Source organism: Salmo salar, chromosome 02 (genome assembly GCF_965601325.2).
Source record: "Salmo salar chromosome 02, fSalSal1, whole genome shotgun sequence".
NCBI lineage: Eukaryota > Metazoa > Chordata > Actinopteri > Salmoniformes > Salmonidae > Salmo > Salmo salar.
The window spans coordinates 31,888,249-31,905,000 of record NC_138292.1 but is presented as its reverse complement, the minus strand read 5'-3'; the positions used below and the strand labels follow the sequence as shown (position 1 = coordinate 31,905,000).

General features: G+C 43.9%; 1 protein-coding gene across 1 annotated transcript in view; it reads left to right on the top strand.

The window, feature by feature from the left end:
- Positions 1-16,752, top strand: part of LOC106579813 (dynein axonemal heavy chain 5) — a 63,453-nt gene that overhangs the window by 36,113 nt on the left and 10,588 nt on the right. The window contains exons 45-64 of the mRNA XM_082969168.1: positions 728-870; positions 3,613-3,747; positions 3,990-4,112; positions 4,276-4,489; positions 4,780-5,003; positions 5,464-5,662; positions 6,325-6,497; positions 6,897-7,027; positions 7,413-7,566; positions 7,706-7,973; positions 8,106-8,337; positions 8,653-8,767; positions 9,844-10,020; positions 10,414-10,617; positions 12,465-12,644; positions 12,800-12,937; positions 13,026-13,161; positions 13,404-13,720; positions 13,922-14,077; positions 15,157-15,339. Of these exons, the coding sequence (XP_082825294.1) occupies positions 728-870; positions 3,613-3,747; positions 3,990-4,112; positions 4,276-4,489; positions 4,780-5,003; positions 5,464-5,662; positions 6,325-6,497; positions 6,897-7,027; positions 7,413-7,566; positions 7,706-7,973; positions 8,106-8,337; positions 8,653-8,767; positions 9,844-10,020; positions 10,414-10,617; positions 12,465-12,644; positions 12,800-12,937; positions 13,026-13,161; positions 13,404-13,720; positions 13,922-14,077; positions 15,157-15,339 (3,602 nt within the window). The remainder of the gene's footprint in view (positions 1-727; positions 871-3,612; positions 3,748-3,989; positions 4,113-4,275; positions 4,490-4,779; positions 5,004-5,463; positions 5,663-6,324; positions 6,498-6,896; positions 7,028-7,412; positions 7,567-7,705; positions 7,974-8,105; positions 8,338-8,652; positions 8,768-9,843; positions 10,021-10,413; positions 10,618-12,464; positions 12,645-12,799; positions 12,938-13,025; positions 13,162-13,403; positions 13,721-13,921; positions 14,078-15,156; positions 15,340-16,752) is intronic.

The following is a 16,752-nucleotide window of genomic DNA, read 5'->3' as shown; positions in this document are numbered from 1 at the left end:
GGATCGACGTGTACAGCAGCGTGTTCCAGTTCCCGCCAATATCCAGCAACTTCGCACAGCCATTGAAGAGGAGTGGGACAACAGGCCACAATCAACAGCCTGATCGACTCTATGCGAATGAGATATGTCACACCACATCTGGTCACACCAGATTCTGACTGGTTTTCTGATCCACACCCCTCCTTTGTTTTTAAAGGTATCTGTTACCAACAGATGTATATATGTATTCCCAGTCATGTGAAATCCATAGATTAGGGCCTAATGAATTTATTTCAACTGACTGATTTCCTTATATGAACTGCAACTCAGTAAAATCTTTGAAATTGTTGCATGTTGCGTTTATTTTTTTATTCAGTGTAGATCATAAGATCATATTGATCTTTCATAGTGCTCTTGCTCAATTAAAAAGTTGGTGCATTGAAATATCACCATCAGATCTCTCATTAAATCATGAATGTGCGTTAAATTCACCCGCACAGCTGATGTTGGTGTTACCTTAGTCCTGCTTGCTACCAGTCTTTCATGATATGTTCACCCTCCGGTGGGTATTATCATCAGAAAAATGTTGTCCTTTTTGAACAGACTAAGGGTCATTTATCTATTTGACAGTCATTCCGTACAACTGAACTAAAGTATTTCCAGCTACGGACGTCATGGATGGTGTTCATGATGCTCACATTATTTGTTTTTCAATGACTTATTCTTGTATGTCCTCCTGTGTGTGCAGGTCAGTGGGTCCACTGGAACAAACGGGTAGAGGAGTACGTCTACCCATCAGACCTCACCCCAGAGTACGGATCCATCCTGGTCCCCAACGTAGACAATGTCCGCACTGACTTCCTCATCCAGACCATCGCCAAACAGGGCAAGGTGGGTGTCCATATTCACAAAGGGTCTCAGAGTAGTAGTGCTGATCTAGGATCAAGTCCCCTTTGTACACTATACAAAAGTATGTGGACACCCCTTCAAATAGGTGGATTTGGCTATTACAGCCACACCCATTGTTGACAGATGTATAAAATTGAGCACACAGCCATGAAATCTCCATAGACAAACATTGGCAGTAAAATGGCCTTACGGAAGAGCTCAGTGACTTTCAATGTGGCACTGCCATTGCATGCCACCTTTCCAACAAGTCAGTTCATCAAATTTCTGCCCCGGTCAACTGAAAGTGCTGCTATTGTGAAGTGGAAACGTCTAGGAGCAATAACGGCACAGCCACGAAGTGATAGGCCACATAAGATCACAGAACGGGACCGGCACGTGCTGAAGCGCGTAAAGATCGTCTGTCCTCTGTTGCAACACTCACTACTGAGTTCCAAACTGCCTCTGGAACCAATGTCAGCACAATAACTTTGTTGGGAACTTCATGAAATGGTATTCCAAGGCCGAGCAGTGGTGTAAAGCTCACCACCAGTGGAAACGCATCACCATCTGGCAGTCAGACGGACTAATCTGGGTTTGGCCGAATGCATAGTGCCAACTGTAAAGTTTGGTGGAGGAGAAATAATGGTCTGGGGCTGTTTTTCATGGTTCGGGCTAGGCCCCTTAGTTCCAGTGAAGGGAAATCTTAACACTACAGTGTACAATGACATTCTAGACGATTCTGTGCTTCCAACTTTGTGGCAACAGTTTGGGGAAGACCCTTTCCTGTTTCAGCATGACAATGCCCTCGTGCACAAAGCGAGATCCATACAGAAATAGTTTGTTGAGATCAGTGTTGAAGAACTTGACTGGGCCACATGGAGCACTAACCTCAACCCCATCGATCACCCTTGGGATGAATTGGAATGCTGACTGTGAGCCAGGCCTAATCGCCCAACATCAGTGCCCGACCTCACTAATGCTCTTGTAGCTGAAATCCCTGCAGCAATGTTCCAACATCTAGTGGAAAGCCTTCCCAGAAGAGTGGAGGCTGTTATAGCAGCAAAGGGGGACCAACTCCATATTAATGCCCATGATTTTGGAAGGAGATGCTCAATGAGCAGGTGTCCACATACTTTTGGTCATGTAGTGTATGTACAGTGCATTCTGAAAGTATTCAGAACCATTACCTTTTTCACATTTTGTTACGTTACAGCCTTATTCTAAAATTGATAAAATGGATTGTTTTCCTCATCAATCTACACACAATACCACATAATGAGAAAGTGAAAAAAGGTTTTTACAAATGTATTAAAACAATAAAACAGAAATACCTTTATTTACATAAGTATTCAGACCCTTTGCTATGAGACTCGAAATTGAGCTCAGGTGCATCTTGTTTCCATTGATCATCCTTGAGATTTTTCTACAACTGATTGGAGTCCAGCTGTGGTAAATTTAATTGATTGGACATGATTTGGAAAGGCACACATCTGTCTATATAAGGTCCTGCAAAAACCAAGCCATGAGGTCGAAGGAATTGTCTGTAGAGCTCAGAGACAGGATTGCGTCAAGGTACAAAAAATGTCTGCAGCATTGAAGGTCCCCAAGAACACAGTGGCCTCCATCATTCTTAAATAGAAAAAGTTTGGAACTGCCAAGACTCTTCCTAGAGCTGGGCACCCGGTCAAACTGAGCAATCAGGGGAGAAGGCCCTTGGTCAGGGAGGTGATCAAGAACCCGATGGTCACTGACAGAGCTCCAGAGTTCCTCTGTGGAGATGGGATAATCTTCCAGAAAGACAACCATCTCTGCAGCACTCCACCAATCAGGCCTTTATGGTAGAGTGGCCAGACGGAAGCCACTCCTCAGTAAAAGGCACATGACAGCCTGCTTGGAGTTTGCCAAAAGGCACCTAAAGACTCTCAGACCATGAGAAACAAGATTTGCTGAAACCAAGATTGAACTGTGGCACCATCCCTACGGTGAAGCATGGTGGTTACAGCATCATGCTGTGGGGATGTTTTTCACGGGCAGGGACTGGGAGACTAGTCAGGATCGAGGGAAAGATGAACGGAGCAAAGTACAGAGAGATCCTGTTCCAGAACGCTCAGGACCTCAGACCTAAGCACACAGCCAAGACAATGCAGGCATGGCTTCGTGACAAGTCTCTGAATGTCCTTGAGTGGCCCAGCCAGAGCTCAGATTTGAACCCGATAGATCATCTTTGGAGAGACCTGAAAATAGCTATGCAGCGACACTCCCCATCCAACCTGACAGAGCTTAAGAGGATCTGCAGACAAGAATGGGAGAAACTCCCAAAATACAGGTGTGCTAAGCTTGTAGCGTCATACCCAAGAAGACTCAAGGCTGTAATCGCTGCCAAAGGTGCTTCAACACATTCCTTAGTAAAGGGTCTGAATACTTAAGTAAATTTGATATTTCAGTTTTCATTTTTAATACATTTTAAAAAAAAAATCTAAACTCTTTTTGCTTTGTTATTATGGGGTATTGTGTCCATTTTATATTAAAGCTGTAACGTAACAAGATGTGGAACAAGTCAAGGGGTCTGAATACTTTCCGAAAGCACTGTATATTCTTATTATAATAAACTGATCCTATATTAGCAATCCTGTTCTGAGTGGACAAGTATTGTTAATTTGGCTTGTACATGGAGGATAAATTACCCCCTAGCCATGTGATCTTGGTCAGATCCTCAAGAGTAATTTCTTCTTCATTTTGTCACAGGCTGTGTTGTTGATCGGAGAGCAAGGCACAGCCAAGACCGTCATCATCAAGGGATACATGTCAAAGTACGACCCCGAAACTCACATGGCCAAGAGTCTCAACTTCTCCTCCGCCACAACTCCACTCATGTTCCAGGTATTACACCTCCAAAACAACACCACACACTTCCTGCTCTTTACTCTAACTTTTCAAGTTTTAGATGGGTAGGACTTTCTAAGATCAGTTGTGAATTAAAAACGTTTTCCAGTCACTTTTCAGTAAGTTTATCTGACTACTTCAGGTCTATGCGCCATTTAGTAACAATACTTCAAATGTGTGTTTTGTTCTCTTATTCACTGTAAAGATGAAACGCCCAATCTGTCTTTCCTTCTCTCCAGCGGACTGTGGAGAGCTATGTGGACAAGCGGATGGGCACCACCTACGGCCCTCCTGCAGGGAAGAAGATGTCCATCTTTGTGGACGACATTAACATGCCAGTCATCAACGAATGGGGAGATCAGGTCGGACTCAAACTCAGCACTCATTAAATCACCATAACAAAAGCCCAAAAATTACAGTTTTCCCATTTGTTTTCCTGGGAAACCTTACCATATGAAATTGCAATCCGAGAGTGTACAGATTATTCAGCCTTTTTACCTAATAATTTGACTCACCCCGCTTTAGGTTACCAATGAGATAGTCCGCCAGCTGATGGAACAGAACGGGTTCTTCAATCTGGAGAAGCCGGGGGAGTTCACCAATATAGTGGACATCCAGTTCCTGTCAGCGATGATCCACCCAGGGGGAGGCCGCAACGACATCCCCCAGAGACTGAAGAGGCAGTTCTCCATCTTCAACTGCACCCTGCCCTCCAATGCATCCATCGACAAGATATTTGGTGGGTTTGGCTCCTTTAAAAACTCTAGAATTGCATCTGTGTGGAGAGTATTTAAAAAAGAAAATGTATGAATACCCTGTCATTTGAGTTACCTGTACTACTTCTCATCTATTTACAATGGGCTTGTTTGAATTTTGACTATATTAGGTATCTATATTTACATATATAATTACACCATTATATATCTCTCAACAAAAACACTATTTTCTTTCACTTATTTACCTCAATGCTTCGTCCACCTTCACGTCGTCAACCCCTTTTCCCCTCACCTCATTCCTTTCCCTGACCAGGAGTCATCGGGACAGGACACTACTGTGTCCGACGAGGCTTCACAGAAGAGGTGCGTGGAACTGTGGCCAAGCTGGTGCCGCTGACCCGTCGGCTGTGGCAAATGACCAAGGTCAAGATGCTGCCCACTCCGGCCAAGTTCCACTACATCTTCAACCTCAGAGACTTGTCCAGAGTCTGGCAGGGCATGCTCAACCCAACCGCTGAGGTGGTCAGCTCTCTTACTGTGAGTCCATAAAAATGTCTAAATAGAATTTCCGGTAACACTTTATTTGGATAGTCCATCTGTAGATGTGCTAGTAATATTTCAACTAACCCTAACCTTTACCCTTAACCTAATTCTAAACCTAACCCTTACTGTAACCTTAGCGAGCAGCTGCTTATCAACATATAGTTTGTTGATAATATGACATGCTCTACAGATGGACTGTCCGGACTATCCAAATAAAGTGTGACTGAATTTCCTCTTGAAAGACATTAACATAATCAATCAGTCAATCCAATACAACTAGAGGAATAAATATCAAAAGGTTTCTCAAAGGTCTGAATGAACTGAGAAAAATAGCTATGACGTCTGTCCTAAGTTACAGTAAGGTTCTACACATTTAATCAGCAGTCATTCTGTGAATGTAGACTTAACATTTCTATGAGATTAATTTGTTTTATTTTGACCCTGTATGCTGTAGGTGCTGCTTCAGCTGTGGAAGCATGAGTGTAAGCGTGTGATCGCGGACCGGTTCACCATGCCAGAAGATGTAGCCTGGTTCGACAGGGCCCTGGCCAAGCTAGTAGAGGAGGAGCTAGGAGAGGAAGAGAGGGCTGTGGTCGACTTCGGAGTAGACGGCTACTTTGTTGACTTCCTAAGAGATGCTCCTGAAGCTACAGGTATAGCCAGAGCACCAGGTCCTGTATAGCCTCTTCACATACATACACTGTATCTATACCATGATCTTGCATGAGATAAGTCATTTACAGTTTCTGAACCCATATTGTATATATTAAATATGTGCTGTATTTTTCTACCTTGTATTAAGGATTCAAACAGTACATTCTAAGATGATGTGTTTATCTTTATTATTATGTTGTATACATTGCAGTTTAAAGCCGAATTGCAGGTTATGTGAATAAATACAATAATTATAATGATATTAAATGAATATATGAATATATATATATATTCATTTAATATCATTATAGTGATTGTATTTAATATCATTATAGTGATTGTATTTAATATCATTATAGTGATTGTATTTATATATATATATATTATATATAATATATATAAGTTATAGGTGTTTACCAGATTATTCATTTAAATGATCCAACTCTCTGCTAATGTAGCTAGTTTGCTTGATTTGGCAATATTGAAGAATTTTGAATGTAAATAAAACGTTTATTATATATATATATATAATATAATCGTTTTATTTACATTCAAATTTCTTCATATATTGCCAAATCAAGCAAACTAGCTACATTAGCAGAGAGTTGGATCATTTAAATGAATAATCTGATATTGACAATGACCAAAAATGTCCCACCAGGTGAGGAGCCAGAGGATATAGACTTTGAGATGCCCAAGGTGTACGAGCCCATCGAGTCGCTTGAGAGCCTGATGGACAGGCTCAACATGTTCCTTGGCCAGTACAACGAGAGCATCAGAGGAGCTGGCATGGACATGGTGTTCTTCAGAGATGCTATGATACACCTTGTCAAGGTAGAGGGAAACTGTCATTATGCTCGCCCATAGTTATAGGTGTTTATGAACAATTATTGGCAGCTTTGTCATGCATTATAGTGCATTGTGTACAGATCATAAGGTATTATAAACATGCTTATATCACATTACAAAGAGGGTCTTCATAAAAAGGATTATTAAACATTCACATTGGAAGCTTTTGAAGGGCTTAGCTATCTTAAAGTCAGTCACAAATGAGTGTACACATCAAATCACTTGATATAAGAACGGAAAAGGTCTCTCCCACTCTAAGTCTGTCTGTCTGTCTGTCTGTCTGTCTGTCTGTCTGTCTGTCTGTCTGTCTGTCTGTCTGTCTGTCTGTCTGTCTGTCTGTCTGTCTGTCTGTCTGTCTGTCTGTGTATGTATGTATGTATGTAGATCTCCAGGATCATCCGCACCCCCAGAGGAAATTCCCTTCTGGTAGGAGTGGGGGGATCAGGCAAACAGAGCCTGACTAAACTGGCTTCCTTCATCGCCGGATACAAGAACTTTCAGATCACACTAACACGGTACAGACATACCCTCCAACGTCTATAGTAGCATACTACTACATACTTCATACTAAGTAGTATGCTAGGAATGGTATTGGAACAGACACACGGTCTCATACAGTCCCTTTACAACTGTAACAGGTGTTTATCATGATTTGAATGTGGTCATGCAGTTCTGTTGTCCTCCTGTAGATGGTAGCTTTGCTTGCATTTCTGCAAGTGCACAGTGAATCTCTGCCAATTTGTCTTTCCTCGATTCCTCACGCCCCTATCCTCGCCTCCTTCTCGAAACGCATTGGAGGAATGGAGGAAATACTCATTGAGAAAGAGCTGAGAAAGATAGAAAAATATGTATTTTCACACCTTTGCTATCACCTGAAACATCCCTGTGTTCTGTCCTCAGTTCGTACAACACTGCTAACCTGATGGAGGATCTGAAGGGTCTGTACAGGACAGCAGGCCAGCAGGGAAAGGGCATCAGCTTCATCTTCACTGATAACGAGATCAAGGACGAGTCTTTCCTGGAGTACATGAATAATGTGTTATCATCTGGGGAGGTCTGCACATTGATCACATGAACACACGTAAAACATTAGAGAATTTTCAAGAAGTTGAGTCAATCTGTGTTTGAGCAAAAAATATTGCACTCAATTATAACTTAGATAACTGTTGTTATATATTGTGCTGGTTTCTCAGGTGTCGAACTTGTTCGCTCGAGACGAAATTGACGAGATCATCAGTGACCTCATACCAGTCATGAAAAGAGAGTTTCCTCGGCGACCACCATCCAATGAGAACCTCCATGACTACTTTATGAGCAGGGTCAGACAGAACCTACACGTGGTTCTCTGCTTCTCTCCTGTTGGGGAAAAGTTCCGGAACAGAGCCCTGAAGTTCCCTGCCCTCATCTCTGGCTGCACCATGGACTGGTTCAGCCGCTGGCCCAAAGATGCTCTGATCGCAGGTGTGTGTGTGTATGTGTGTGTCCGTTGGTGTCCATTTGCGGGTATGCATGTGTTTTCGTCTCTGTGTATGCACAGTACACTGCACACTTTAATAGTGATTTGCTTCCATCTCCAATCTGTTTACTCTCCAGTGTCAGAGCACTTCCTGTCCACCTATGACATTGACTGTTCGACCGAGGTGAAGGGGGAGGTGGTGCAGTGTATGGGCTCCTTCCAGGACGGCGTGGCAGAGAAGTGTGTAGATTACTTCCAGCGGTACCGCCGCGCCACGCATGTCACTCCCAAGTCCTACCTCTCCTTCATCCAGGGATACAAGACCATCTATAAGGAGAAGCACTCCGAGGTGCAGACACTGGCACACAGGTAATTACAGTACATCCTTACTCTCTTAATGCTCTTCGTTCCTATGTGGAACATACGGCTTCACAGTACACCATGGTCTAAAGAAATTGTAGATGTTTATCACAGCATTTATCACAGCATGCTGTGTGTCTATCACATGATTTAATATAATACTAGTATTATATAGTATTCTATATACAAATATATGGTGTATACTGTACTATATCGCTCTCTTAGTATTCTGCCTTTCAGTCAACCTTTTACTCATTAGACTGAACTTACCTGGTATACTTGTATAATACAATGATTTCTGATCCAATTCTGTTTCCCCATCAGGATGAACACAGGTCTTCAGAAGCTGAGGGAGGCCTCCGTGTCTGTAGCATTACTCAGCAAAGAGCTGGAGGTCAAAGAGAAGGAGCTGCAGATCGCCCACGAGAAGGCAGACATGGTGTGTGTGTGTTTGGTGTATGTGTAACCGATGTGAAATGGCTAGTTAGTTAGCGGTGGTGCGCGCTAATAGCGTTTCAATCGGTGACGTCACTCGCTCTGAGACTTGAAGTAGGGTTTCCCCTTGCGTTGCAAGGGCCGCGGCTTTTGTGGCGCGATGGGTAACGATGCTTCGTGGGGTGTCAGTTGTTGATGTGTGCAAGGGTCCCTGGTTCGAGCCCAGGTTGGGGCGAAGAGAGGGACGGAACCTACACTGTTACATATGCTACTCCTCTATCTCTTGTTTCCCAGCAACAGACTTACCAAATACCAATACCAATATGTACACTTTGAGGTGTATATATACTGAACAAAAATATAAACGCAACATTCAAAGATGTTACAGTTCATATAAGGAAATCAGTCAATTTGGTTCCCCACCCACTGGGGAGCCAGGCCCAGCCAATCAGAATGCGTTTTTCCCCACAAAGGGGCTTTATTACAGAAAGAAATACTCCCCCCCTTCCACCATCTCAGACATCCCGCAGGTGAAGAATCTGCATGTGGAGGTCCTGGGCTGGAGTGGTTAAGATTGTGAGGCCGGTTGGACGCACTGCCAAATTCTCTAAAAGGCAGCTTATGTAGAGAAATTAACATTCAATTCTCCGGCAACAGCTCTGTTGGACATTCCTGCAGTCAGCATGCCAATTGCACGCTCCCTCAAAACTTGAGACATCGGTGGCATTGTGTTGTATGACAAAACTGCACATTTTAAAGTGGCCTTTTATTGTCCCCAGCACAAGGTGCACCTGTTTGATCATTCGGTTTAATCAGCTTCTTGGTATGCCACACCTGTCAGGTGGATGGATTAACTTGGCAAAGGAGAAATGTTTACTAACATAGATGTAAACAAATTTGGCCTCAACATTTTTGAGAAATACGTTTGTTGTGCGTATGGATAAAAAAATATATATATTTATTTCAGCTCATAAAACATTGGACCAACAATCTTCATATTGCATATTAACTATTGCTTTATACAAACCAAAAGATGTACCTCACTTCCTGTCTCTCTCGTGATGGTTTGTTGTGTCTCAGGTGTTGAAGGTGGTGACAGTGAAGGCCCAGGCAGCAGAGAAGGTCAAGGTGGAGGTCCAGAAGGTCAAGGATAAGGCTCAGGCCATAGTGGACAGCATCTCTGCTGACAAGGCCTTCGCTGAGGAGAAGCTGGAGGCTGCCAAGCCAGCCCTGGAGGAGGCTGAGGGTGCACTACAGGTCGGTTGGGGGGGGGCGGGGTCTTGTCCCTCAACATCAGGGGTGGGCAACATACGAGCCCATTCATAGTGGCCCAGGGGAGGTTGGAGTAAAAACATGTTTTATGATTAACTTGGGTTAAAAAACACTCCAGGCCACTCTTGAATGTCAAACAATATAGAAAGTATGTACAAAATATAATGGACCTGTATGTTTTCAATAACTGCCCTTTTTCTATGCCGCAAATTGCCCTCCGCTGAATTTTGAAATCCCGACGTGGCCCTCGAGCTGAAATGATTGCCCACCACTTTCCTCCTCTACATGGTAGTTCTCTCTCTGTACATCAGGTGAGAATATTTAATGAACTCCCTCAGTTACTTATGTAGTTGTATTCCTTCCTCATGTATTCATCAGACCATCAAGCCGTCGGACATTGCCACGGTGCGGACTCTGGGTCGGCCTCCCCATCTCATCATGAGGATCATGGACTGTGTTCTGCTGCTGTTCCAGAGGAGGGTGAACACGGTGAAGATCGACCCGGAGAAGAACTGCACCATGCCCTCCTGGCAAGAGTCCCTCAAACTCATGACTGCTGGGAACTTCCTGGGCAGTCTGCAGGTAGGAAACAGATGGCCAATATCTAAGTAATATTACTTAGATAAGCAAATAAAGTATTACAGTGTGCAGGTACAACATCTACATCCTTTAACCAGACTACACTGTGCATTTCTACAGTAACATACTACACTATAGACACTACACTACAGGTACAGTTGAAGTCGGAAGTTTACATACACCTTAGCCAAATACATTTTTCACAATTCTTGACATTTAATCCAAGTAAAAATTTCCTGTCTTAGGTCAATTAGGATCACCACTGTATTTTAAGAGTGTGAAATGTCAGAATAATAGTAGAGAATGATTTATTTAAGATTTTATTTCTTTCATCACATTCCCAGTGGGTCAGACGTTTACATACATTCAATAAGTATTTGGTAGCATTGCCTTTAAATTGTTTAACTTGGGTCAAACGTTTCGGGTAGCCTTCCACAAGCTTCCCACAATAAGTTGGGTGAATTTTGGCCATTCCTCCTGACAGAGCTGGTGTAACTGAGTCAGGTTTGTAGGCCTCCTTGCTCGCACACGCTTTTTCAGTTCTCTCCACAAATGTTCTATAGGCTTGAGGTGGGGGCTTTGTGATGGCCACTCCAGTACCTTGACTTTGTTGTCCTTAAGCCATTTTGCCACAACTTTGGAAGTATGCTTGGGGTCATTGTCCGTTTGGAAGACCCGTTTGTGACCAAGCTTTAACTTCCTGACTGATGTCTTGAGATGTTGCTTCAATATATCCACAGAATTTTTCTACCTCATGATGCCATCTATTTTGTGAAGTGCACCAGTCCCTCCTGCAGCAAAGCACCTCCACAACATGATGCTGCCACCCCTGGGCTTCACGGTTGGGATGGTGTTCTTCGGCTTGCAAGCCTCCCCCTTTTTCCTCCAAAAATAACGATGGTCATTATGGCCAAACAGTTCTATTTTTGTTTCATCAGACCAGAGGACATTTCTCTAAAAAGTACAATCTTTGTCCCCATGTGCAGTTGCAAACCGTAGTCTGGCTTTTCTATGGCGGTTTTGAAGCAGTGGCTTCTTCCTTGCTGAGCGGCCTTTCAGCTTATGTCGATATAGGACTTGTTTTACTGTGGATATAGATACTTTTGTACCTGTTTCCTCCAGCATCTTCACAAGGTCCTTTGCTGTTGTTCTGGGATTGATTTGCACTTTTCGCACCAAAGTTCGTTCATCTCTAGGAGACAGAATGCGTCTCCTTCCTGAGCGGTATGACGGCTGCGTGGTCCCATGGTGTTTATACTTGAGTACTATTGTTTGTACAGATGAACGTGGTACCTTCAGGCGTTTGGAAATTACTCCCAAGGATGAGCCAGGCTTGTGGAGGTCTACAATGTTTTTCTGAGGTCTTGGCTGATTTCTTTTGATTTTCCATGATGTCAAGCAAAGAGGCACTGAGTTTTAAGGTAGACCTTGAAATACATCCACAGGTACACCTCCAATTGACTCAAATGATGTCAATTAGTCGATCAGAAGCTTCTAAAACCATGACATAATTTTCTGGAATTTTCCAAGCTGTTTAAAGGCACAGTCAACTTAGTGTATGTAAACCTCTGACGCACTGGAATTGTGATACAGTGAAATAATCTGTCTGTAAACAATTGTTGGAAAAATTACTTGTGTCATGCACAAAGTAGATGTCCTAACCGACTTGCCAAAACTATAGTTTGTTAACAAGAAATTTGTGGGGTGGTTGAAAAACGAGTTTTAATGACTCCAACCTAAGTGTATGTAAACTTCCGACCAACTGTACATATGACCAGAAAATCAACTTCAGTGGTGATGCAATGGCAGCTTGCTTTGAGATCTCCGGCTCTGTTGTCTCTCTCTAACAGCAATTCCCCAAAGACAGTATCAATGAGGAGATGGTGGAGCTACTGCTGCCCTACTTCGACATGCCAGACTACACCCTGGAGACGGCCAAGCGTGTGTGTGGAAACGTGGCTGGTCTGGCCTCCTGGACCAAAGCCATGGCCTCCTTCTTCTCCATAAACAAGGAGGTGCTCCCATTAAAGGTGGGCCTAACCACAGTGGTGTTGTATAATACCACCCGCCTCTCTGATAACCTTTGACATGTGTACCACAAACTTGCTAATTGATTTCTTGTTTCCAGTACATTTTGTTGTCCCCGAGTGTCCAGTTAATATTTGATACTGTACTTTCCTCTTAGGCTAACCTGGCAGTGCAGCAGAACCGGCTGGCCATAGCCAACATAGACCTGCAGGCGGCCCAGGCAGAGCTGGATGACAAGCAGGCAGAGCTGGATGTGGTCCAAGCCGAGTATGAGAAGGCCATGATGGAGAAACAGGTACTGAACACCTCTCTTCTTATTGCCTTACATTAAAAAAAAATGAATATTCCATTAAAAACATATATATTCCCTCTCTCTCTCTCAGACTCTGTTGGAGGATGCTGAACGCTGCAGACACAAGATGCAGACGGCCTCTAGCCTCATCAGTGGTCTGGCTGGAGAGAAGGAGCGCTGGACAGAGCAGAGCAAAGAGTTTGCCGCCCAGACCAAGCGCCTTGTAGGTGGGTTCATTCAACCCTTTTTTCTCCACCTGTTTTACAGTAATAACAGGACTAACTTTCCCAAAGCTTCGTATTACCTTTTGTCCATTGTCTACAATTCTCTACATCTTATTTTTGGGGGGAGATGCTCCGTTTGCTTCTTTACCATATTTTTCAATGTGTATTAGTATTTTATCTGTAGTTATGCTATACAGTAGAATGGAGGCATGAACCAACCTATGTGTGCTTACTTCCTGATTCAGGTGATGTCTTATTGGCCACGGCCTTTCTGTCCTACTCCGGCCCCTTCAACCAGGAGTTCCGGAACCTTCTCCTGACCGACTGGCAGAGGGAGATGAAGACCAGACACATCCCGTTCGGGAACAACCTCAACCTGACCGAGATGCTGATCGACGCACCCACGGTCAGCGAGTGGAACCTTCAGGGCCTGCCCAACGATGACCTATCCATCCAGAACGGGATCATCATCACCAAGGCCTCACGCTTCCCTCTCCTCATAGACCCTCAGACCCAGGGCAAGATCTGGATAAAAAATAAAGAATCCATGAATGAGCTGCAGGTTGGGCTGCATTCATTTTCACACTATTCCCTCCCATAACTATGCCCTCCCATTATCCAGCCAATAGATTTTGTATGTTTCCAAACAGAGGTTACACTAACCTTAGGCCTAACTAACCTTTGGATCTGTCAGATCTTCCTTCTTGGTAAAGAAACTCTGTGTAATACTGTGTCAGCAATGAGACATTTCTGTGCTTCCCAGATCACCTCCCTGAACCACAAGTACTTCAGGAACCACCTGGAGGACAGCCTGTCTCTGGGGCGCCCCCTACTGATCGAGGATGTAGGGGAGGAGCTGGACCCGGCACTGGACAACGTACTGGAGAAAAACTTCATCAAGACGGGCTCCACTTATAAAGTATGTACTATTATCCTAACCACATTGTCAATCATCACATTATCAAATTAAACACATTATCGTTATAGGGTTATCTGGGGTTATTCTCTCTAATATAATACATCGAGAGCAAAATGTGTCAAAATGTTGTTATGTTGTTATTGTTCGGTTCAATGTTCTCTACCTATATAGTACTCTAAATACCTCAATTCATGTTGTTAAGTTCAAAAGAATACAATATAAAAATTGCTGACACAATTCAAACTAATGTGGGTTCAGAACTTTAAAGCCAATTATCTCAGAATCATCTTTTTACAGATAGAACCTTCTAGTCCCAAGCCCTCGACATTCATGTGGCTTATGTAGCTGCATTTACCCTTATAACAGTCACTGCTGGCAAACAATTGCTTGGTACTTTTTTCTGGTTGCAAATGACGTCAGGAAAATATGTCATTATCCCGTTCAGCAGGATTGAACGTTTTGGAACGTTCAGATAGAAATAGGCTACGAAGATCAAACATGCCTCTCTGACATGTAGAATAAGGAATCACATCAGCTCTATTCATGGAATTTCTATCTGCAACGTTCAAGAACGTTTGACAACTGAACATGGCCTTGGTCTGCTTAATCTGGGCAACGGCTTTTGTCACAGTGGAGTGGTTTGGGAATGAATTCTGATGTAACCAGTGGAACCACATTGGCTTTCTCCCTTTGACTGTTTTTCTCCCTTCATGACTGTTTTTCTCCCTTCATGACTGTCTTTCTCCCTCCATGACTGTCTTTCTCCCTCCATGACTGTCTTTCTCCCTCCATGACTGTCTTTCTCCCTCCATGACTGTCTTTCTCCCTCCATGACTGTCTTTCTCCCTCCATGACTGTCTTTCTCCCTTCATGACTGTCTTTCTCCCTTCATGACTGTCTTTCACCCTCCATGACTGTCTTTCACCCTCCATGACTGTCTTTCACCCTCCATGACTGTCTTTCTCCCTCCATGACTGTCTTTCTCCCTCCATGACTCTCTTTCTCCCTCCATGACTCTCTTTCTCTCTTCATGACTGTCTTTCTCTCTTCATGACTGTCTTTCTCTCTTCCTGTACCAGGTGAAAGTGGGAGACAAGGAGGTGGATGTGATGAGGGGGTTCCGTCTTTATGTGACCACTAAGCTCCCCAACCCAGCGTACACCCCAGAGATCAGCGCCCGCACCTCCATCATAGACTTCACTGTCACCATGAGGGGTCTGGAGGACCAGCTGCTGGGACGGGTCATCCTCACTGAGAAACAAGTCAGGAACCACGTCCAATCATATGCTTATGAAATTATGGATAAAAACATTTGAATGTATCAACAAAAGGTCATTTTGTTGTAGTTGTTTAATAGTGAGCCTTTATTAGAATTGTACATAATGACTGTGACCACCCATTTTGAAATGCACTGAATCAAATGAACACAGAGCGCATGAACCCAGCCAGGTCTGTATGCAGAGAAATGTTAGTATGACCTGAAAAATGACCCCCAAAATCAGTGTCTGTCTGAATGGTGTGCCTGTTTATTTCTTGCTGTTGGTCTGAAATCAAATCAAATGTTATTAGTCACATGCGCCGAATACAACAGGTGTTTCACCTTACAGTGAAATGCTTACTTACGAGCCCCTAACCAACAATGCAGTTTCAAAAAAATATGGATAAGAATAAGAGATAAAAGTAACAAGTAATTAAAGAGCAGCCGTAAAATAACAATAGCGAGACTATATACAGGGGGGTACCGATACAGAGTCAATGTGCGGGGGCACCGGTTAGTTGAGGTAGTATGTACATGTAGGTAGAGTTATTAAAGTTATTAAACACAGGAAGTGGCGCAGGTCCTAATCCAGGCACTTGTCATCTCCCGTCTGGATTACTGCAACTCGCTGTTGGCTGGGCTCCCTGCCTGTGCCATTAAACCCTTACAACTCATCCAGAACGCCGCAGCCCGTCTGGTGTTCAACCTTCCCAAGTTCTCTCACATCACCCCGCTCCTGCGCTCTCTCCACTGGCTTCCAGTTGAAGCTCGCATCCGCTACAAGACCATGGTGGATTGCCTACGGAGCTGTGAAGGGAACGGCACCTCCATACCTTCAGGCTCTGATCAGGCCCTACACCCAAACAAGGGCACTGCGTTCATCCACCTCTGGCCTGCTGGCCCCCCTACCTCTGAGGAAGCACAGTTCCCGCTCAGCCCAGTCAAAACTGTTCGCTGCTCTGGCACCCCAATGGTGGAACAAGCTCCCTCACGACGCCAGGACAGCGGAGTCAATCACCACCTTCCGGAGACACCTGAAACCCCACCTCTTTAAGGAATACCTGGGATAGGATAAAGTAATCCTTCTAACCCCCCCCCCCCCCCCCCTTAAAAGATTTAGATGCACTATTGTAAAGTGGTTGTTCCACTGGATATCATAAGGTGAATGCACCAATTTGTAAGTCGCTCTGGATAAGAGCGTCTGCTAAATGACTTAAATGTAAATGTAATGTAATGTAAAGTGACTAAGCATAGATGACAACAGAGAGTAGCAGTGGTGTAAAGAGGGGGAGGGCAATGCAAATAGTCTGGGTAGTCATTTGATTAGATGTTCAGGAGTCTTATGGCTTGGGGGTAGAAGCTGTTTAGAAGCCTCTTGGAACTAGACATGGCGCTTCGGTACTGCTTGCTGTGCGGT